General features: G+C 37.7%; 1 protein-coding gene across 2 annotated transcripts in view; it reads left to right on the top strand.

Moving 5' to 3' along the window:
• Window positions 1-1,368: 1,368 nt before the first annotated feature.
• The window catches only part of ska1 (spindle and kinetochore associated complex subunit 1), a 36,274-nt gene continuing 30,258 nt past the window's right edge, over window positions 1,369-7,384 (top strand). The window contains exons 1-2 of one of the 2 annotated variants that reach the window (XM_084363216.1): window positions 1,369-1,768; window positions 6,107-6,192. In XM_084363216.1, coding sequence (XP_084219342.1) covers window positions 6,111-6,192 — 82 coding nt within the window. In that variant the 5' untranslated portion in view covers window positions 1,369-1,768; window positions 6,107-6,110. The remainder of the gene's footprint in view (window positions 1,769-6,106; window positions 6,193-7,384) is intronic. The other variant, XM_084363215.1, reaches the window with a different exon arrangement.

Here is a 7,384-nt window from a genome sequence, read left to right as displayed (position 1 = left end):
ATTATTGAAAATGTGTTCACTGTTTAAATATTTTTACTAGTTTGATGTCGACATAGGACAAATGTTGCTCTTAGTTTTTATCTGTATTAGTTCACTGTACATTCGCTGTTTCTCCTTGAGTTTCCTAGTTAATATGTACTATTTTAAGGCTGCTATAAGTCTATCATTGTCCTGTATTTGTTGCAGAGCTGTGTAACATTTATTTGCCTCTTCTCTTGGCCAGTTCACACTTGAAAAAGAGACTCTAGTCTCAATATGTGTGTGTGTCAGAGTTACAGACTTGTAAAGATCAATTTATTGGTGAAATGAACTAGTTTCGCGGCAGATAATGCTCAAAGAGGCTGCGCTTCAGTGCCCGGATCACTCACATTATATGGATATACGCGGCGCTCCACTGGATCTAATTTCATCCAAACGACGCCAAATGACACCAAAGTTATCTGGGTGAGTGAATGATCGTATTTTATGCTAGAAATAAGGTCCAGGTTGTAAAAAACGGTAGTTATCCTTTAACTCTGACAGTATACAAATGGATCTGGGCACCAAAGCGCAGCCTCTATGAGCATTATCTGCCACGAAACTAGTTAATTTCACCAATATTTTGTGACGATACGCTAGTGTTATTCCCCTCTGACTCCGGGCTTGTCTGTTATCAACATCCGGGGTCTGTAGGTTGACCTACTACCTCTGACCTGGAAGATGTCATCTCTGAGCTGCGACTTAAAAAAGGCCAAATTTTTTTTCGAATCATGACACTAAACTCTCACTCTTGTCATTTTCTGAAACTTGGCAGCCCTGTATGAAAACCATGTATCTCCACAATGTCATCTTTATATGGGATAATAAAAATACAACCTTGTTTTAAACTTTGTGAGAGTAAAATTCCTAGGTTATTCAAATGTTTTGTTAAGAGTGTTTTAATTTGCCTGAGATATAGGAGAATTTCTAAACCCATTAACTTGAGAATCATCACACATGAATATACGTGGTTTTCACTGGACGGCGATCAGAGAAAAATACAAAGCACTGGACTAAATGGACTGTGAAAGTGGCCATATGCTCTGGTTCATTTTCAATATTTAGATAACACATATCACTCCGTTCCAGTCCATCTTCATGGAAAAGTAGGGGGATCTCTTCTGCTTCAATTTCATCAGCGATCAAGAACGCATACGCAATTTCTTTAGCCATAGCTAACATGTTCTGCAAACTACAGGTAGCTTACCGCTGGATCTAAAAGGATGTAAATATTTCTGTGACTTCCTGTATATTCTTTGACTGCAGCTTCTTGTCACCGCCCCCTGCCGCTGCTGCCTGGTCTGGTCCACCTTCCAGGCGTGGCCCAGTTCATCTCGAACGAGCCTCGGGCTCGAGGCGGCTGCAGCATTTTAGAGTTGCTCTCCTCCGACTGCAAACGCCTGGCTATCGCCTGATCTCGTTCGCTATCCCGCCGAGACGCGGCTCATCCATGGATGTATTATATAACTGGATACCGGACCGGAAAATGGCGGTCGTTGATTTCAACGGAGTTGCTTGCCTGGCGCATACATGGATCATGGATGTATTATGGGCTCGAACGAGCGAAGTCTCACCGCATGCGCAGGCCTGACGTGATGACAGTGAATACGTCACTGTACGTACGACTGAAGCTCGCGAGGGCTAGTCCACCGGAAGAGGCGTGACGTAGTTGGCCGTTACGTCTCACATTTTAAATTCAGACTGAAGTGGAAGGAAAAGAAGCGGCGGCTCACAGAGGACAGAACTTTGTGTAAGTTTTCTTAAACTGTCTTTAATTGAATTAAAGGCACCGTCTTAGGTAATGGGTATATCTACGGTCTCAGTCGGTGTGGTGGCAGCTATTTGTTGTATTTGCACATGTTTTTCCACCGGGGCAAATATATATGGCGGAACGAGTAGCAGCAATGTACGACGGAGTATTAGGGCCACATTGAGGGAAAAAAAAAATCACAAACTTCGAGAAAAAAGTCGTAATTTCTGAGAATAAAATCGTAATTTATGAGAATAAAGTAGTAATTTACGAGAATAAAGTCATAATTTATGAGAATAACGTCGTAATTTATGAGAATAAAGTCGTAATTTACGAGAATAAAGTCATAATATTACGAGAATAAAGTCGTAATTTATGAGAATAAAGTCATAATTTATGAGAAAAAAGTCGAAGTACTTAAAACGGAAGTAGGTCGATTGAATGGTTGTGACAAACAGGTGATCAGATTGTTTACAGAAGTATGTTGATCTTGACAGGTTGCTTATTGTTTACAGAAAAATTTATTGATGTGTTTGCATCAAACCAAAGTTTTTATTGTTTACAGAAAATGTATTGATCTGTTGTGATCAAAGCAAGGTTATTATTGTTTACAGAACATATGTGTTGATCATTTGTGATCAAGTTGTCATGGATTACAAAAGTAAGCCAAAGACATTGGATTTCTTGAGGTCACTTGCAGATCTTTGTATGAAGAGATTGTATTCTGACTTACTTTACTTACTTGTGAAGTTATTAAAAGATATGTCTCCGGAAAAGATGCATTTTCTTGCATATTCTTTTTAAAGTCCTAATACTTATGATGATATGATGCTGATGTGCCAAAATAATAAGCATCTCCTTGTTTGTGAAACCTATCCTAAAGTACAACTCCACAAAATCCTCCACGGCCCTCATTTTACCAACTGTCTTCCTCTTAAACAACAGGTTAGAATATAATGACTTTATTCTCATAATATTACGACTTTATTCTCGTAATATTATGACTTTATTCTCGTAAATTACGACTTTATTCTCATTAATTACTACTTTATTCTCATAAATTACGACTTTATTCTCGAAGTTTGTGATTTTTTTTCCCCCTCAATGTGGCCCTAATACTCCGTCGTAGCAATGTGATACAACGATGCTGTTCTAAACATATTTGGGGAAGGCACCATGCAGTTTTTGCGAAACTAACCTGTATGTGTTTTAGGTCTGAGTGGTTTATATAAACATTTTTATATTTGATATCTATATGATAAGATATTATTTATTTATTTGTACAATTTATGTCGCTTGTAATTGCAGTTTCATAATTACGACGGAGTATTAGGGCCACATTGAGGGGGAAAAAAATCACAAACTTTGAGAATAAAGTCGTAATTTATGAGAATAAAGTCGTAATTTACGAGAATAAAGTCATAATATTACGAGAATAAAGTCATAATATTACGAGAATAAAGTCATAATTTTATGAGAATAAAGTCGAAGTACTTAAAACGGAAGTAGGTCGAGACGAGAAAAGGTTGATGTGTTTGCATCAAACCAAAGTTTTTATTGTTCATAGAAAGAAACTGTGTTGATGTGTTTGCATCAAACTGAAGTTTTTATTGTTTACAGAAAATGTATTGATCTGTTGTGATCAAAGCAAGGTTATTATTGTTTACAGAACATATGTGTTGATCATTTGTGATCATGGATTACAAAAGTAAGCCAAAGACATTGGATTTCTTGAGGTCACTTGCAGATCTTTGTATGAAGAGATTTTATTGACTGTTTACTTACTTGTGAAGTTATTAAAAGATATGTTTGACACAATTGTATTTAAGTCATTTTGATGAAAACAGGCATCTGCTGAACATTTCAAAAGTTAACTCATCAGTGATGGAATAGAACTGACTACCTAAACTTAGTTGCTGCACTTGTATATTGTGGTATGTGCACTTTACATGAGTATTTCTATTTCACCACCATTCAGGTTTTATTTTACAATTCAGAGAAACATATTGCATCACACATGTAGACACTAGGCTACCAGTATTTGCATTATCATCACTCTTACAGAAAAAAACCTTGTAGCCATTTTGCTGATAACATAGCATTTGGAATGAATCTTTTATATCTACATGGGTAGCAGGTCCCCTTTTATGGAGGACGCCATGTTTGTAGAGTAGCGTGATGTGCATAAAAATGCTTTAAAATAATAGCTGCACATCAATACCTTGATTTGGACAGTGCTTGTTCATCTTTAGTACAACTGACATTTTAGATGAATGTGACAGGATGATGTGTTCAAAGAAGAGTCTTTATGTACACACAATTTAGACCCTTATTTGGAAAGATGCTGTAGGTATGTAGCATCATACTGAGGCAGCCTCTTGTGAAGTCATGTCAAACAGTCCTAACACAAAAACAAAATGAACATTGTGAAACTTTTATAGATTTTCGAGTATTTCATTTCTTTATAGTGAATACAGTTCTGTGGCACTGTATGCATCCGTAGGAGGACTCCAAACATTTTCAGCCATTAGGAGAATGCAGAGCTCGAAAAGAGTCTCATCACAGGGGAACTGCCCTTTTGGGGTGCACTCCTCCTTGCAAACAGCAACCTCCTCAGGTACTACACATTGGAGTTTGTCCTCAAGCATAGAGCTGTGGCATAGAGTACATGAGAATGGGTCGTCCTCTCTGCACACCATGGGCTGGTCTTGATCTTATCTGGTGTGTATTCCATATCCTGACAACCTCGTCAAGTTCATCCTGTAAATAAATAGCCATTTAACATTAATTGTAATATATATACTACTGTATACAACCACTGTTGATCACAATGAAAATGCACTGTATTTTGAAGATCCCTTTGCTACAGCAGGAAATACACTGACAGGAATAATTAGGCCTATTAATAAATACAATATATAATATAATAAAAATACTATACATTTTTAATGTCAGATACTTTAACTTTACTTTCACTTTAACCAAATTATCATTTTAAAATTACACTAATGGCGATACTTTTAATTTAAGAACAACTTCATCCAACACTGTACCTGGATTAGGTTGAGAAAACAGAACTGGACCAGGGATTTGTCCAGAAAGTCCCCCGAGAAGAGTCCATCATCTTTGAGGGTCTGAAGTATGTCCATCCAAAACTGGACACTCTGTCTACGCAGGACCCCCCACCACGATTCTATCCGCTGATTGGCAGTGCTGCATCCATAAATGAAGCTCCCATCTCCCGCATGATGGTCCATGTGATTCCTCCGCAGGAACATCTGCATGTCCCTGACGTGTCCATTTTCCGTACCTGGGTCGGCCCTCAGCCGCTGTGGACAGCCTCCAATGCGCATCACAGTATTTATGAAGTATTCAGCAATTACCTTGGGGTTGCTGTTAGTTGTATATGCCTCCCTCCACGTTATGTGGCGACTAAATCCGTCAATGCAGCCGTTAATAGCAATGCCATAGGGCTTTAGTTTATCATAAGAATCCATGTGCCATAAGGCGTTGGGGCCTCTGCAGGTGTATTGCCGGCGTCGGAGACGCCATGCTCGCCGGAGCTCGACTCCCTCTGGATCCAGAATCTTAATTATCAGTCGGATTGTTTCTTGAGACACCACGAAACCCCTCTGAATGGCCTGCTGATGCATCCACCGATAACCCTGCAGTTGACCAGTTCCAGCCATTTCCCCCTCCACAAAAGCAGCGACTTCCTCCAAGTCCGTCTGGTTCTTTCTCCGGAAAAGATGCATTTTCTTGCATATTCTTTTTAAGGTCCTAATACTTATGATGATATGATGCTGATGTGCCAAAAGATTAAGTATCTCCTTGTTTGTGAAACCTATCCTAAAGTACAACTCCACAAAATCCTCCACGGCCATCATTTTACCAACTGTCTTCCTCTAAAACAACAGGTTAGAATATTATGACTTTTTTCTCATAAAATTATGACTTTATTCTCATAAATTACGACTTTATTCTCGTAATATTATGACTTTATTCTCGTAATATTATGACTTTATTCTCATAAAATTATGACTATTCTCATAAATTACGACTTTATTCTCGTAATATTATGACTTTATTCTCGTAATATTATGACTTTATTCTCGTAAATTACGACTTTATTCTCATAAATTACGACTTTATTCTCGAAGTTTGTGATTTTTTTTCCCCCTCAATGTGGCCCTAATACTCCGTCGTACATATTACCTTATCTAACCTAAGGAATTATGTATTCAGTAATTTAGCAGTTCTTAATGGCTTTATCCATAAAATGTACGGTGTAACTATTTATGATGTGTAAATTAATGAATGAATGTGTCTGTCTTCCAGGAAGATGAGTGAGCTGGAGGATATCAGCCACCACATTCATGTCAGGATATCATCCTTACAATGCATGCTGGATCTGTCAGTTGATGGTATGACACACTGATTTATATGCTTCAGGACTGGTAACATCGCCTCCCTTCTGTTTTACTTATTAATATAAGCTTAAGAAAATAAACTGGCTCCAAGTTAGAACCAATTCCAAAATTTCGATTCCATAGGTATTACCAAGAAATTTTGATTCCAATTCTGCTTATTGGTTCCTAAACAAATGTAATTCTAGTTTCAAAACATTGTATTGTAAAGACCTAGTGATTTAGGACCTAGCTATCTTTCTAATGCATTTGTCATATCAAACCTTTAGTCTTGCATTGCTCTCAGTTAACATACTTAGGGCCAGTGATGGCTAAGGTTCACAAAAAGTGAAAATAGTTTGAAACTGCACATCAGAGTAGTTTTTGCCTTTTTGAGAATATTTACATAATAATTCAATCTTATTTTCAGACGATGTGTTTTAGGTTGTTTGATTGAGACTCATTTGATGAAACTAATGAAAGTGTCATACAGGATAATGTTCACAAATTCTCGAAAAACTATCATATCAAAACTTTTTAAATCAATGATACTTAACAAATACTGTATATAAAGTGAGACGGAAACCAATATTTAAAGCTTAGACAAAAACTTGAACGTGACCCTTCTTGTTTACCCACTTAAACTCTGCCTTGCTATTTTTGCTGCAGAATGTCGGAGAATCTTTAACAGTACTTCAGATCATACTATCATTTAATTGTCATTTTAACACAACTATAACGTAACTGATGTTCATAAATAGTGCATGTTTATGGTATACACCTTTTTCAAGGAAACGCCACCAATTTTACATTTTAAAGTGTGTTTAGATGTGTTTGAGAGTACTACTGCATATAAGAAGTAGTTGTTTAAAGCCCAATGTGGCTCCGGGGCAAGCTGCATGTAATCTTGTAAATTGCCTCCAGTGATGTCAGTCATACCACTTTCACACCAAAATTAGCTTGTATAAGCAGGTTTTTTTAAATGTGGGTAAACCCACTAAAGTTGGGTGTTTTGACTTTTTCACATTGCCAGGAGATGAGTTTGCCTTACTTGTTAAATGACTCAATGCGCTCTGGCGCACCACATCAGCCCACGGCTAGGCTGTCTGACATATGTGCCAGACAGAGAGGTTCTGTTGAGGAGCACATTAGTCTGTCATACCTGGACTTATTTCCACACTTGGTTTTGTGCCAGCACCGGAGAAAGGAG

Source organism: Pagrus pagrus, assembly GCF_965226575.1.
Source record: "Pagrus pagrus genome assembly, chromosome: 10".
Classification (NCBI taxonomy): Eukaryota; Metazoa; Chordata; class Actinopteri; order Spariformes; family Sparidae; genus Pagrus; species Pagrus pagrus.
The sequence above is the reverse complement of the archived record's forward strand: the minus strand, read 5'-3'. Positions and strand labels throughout refer to the sequence as shown.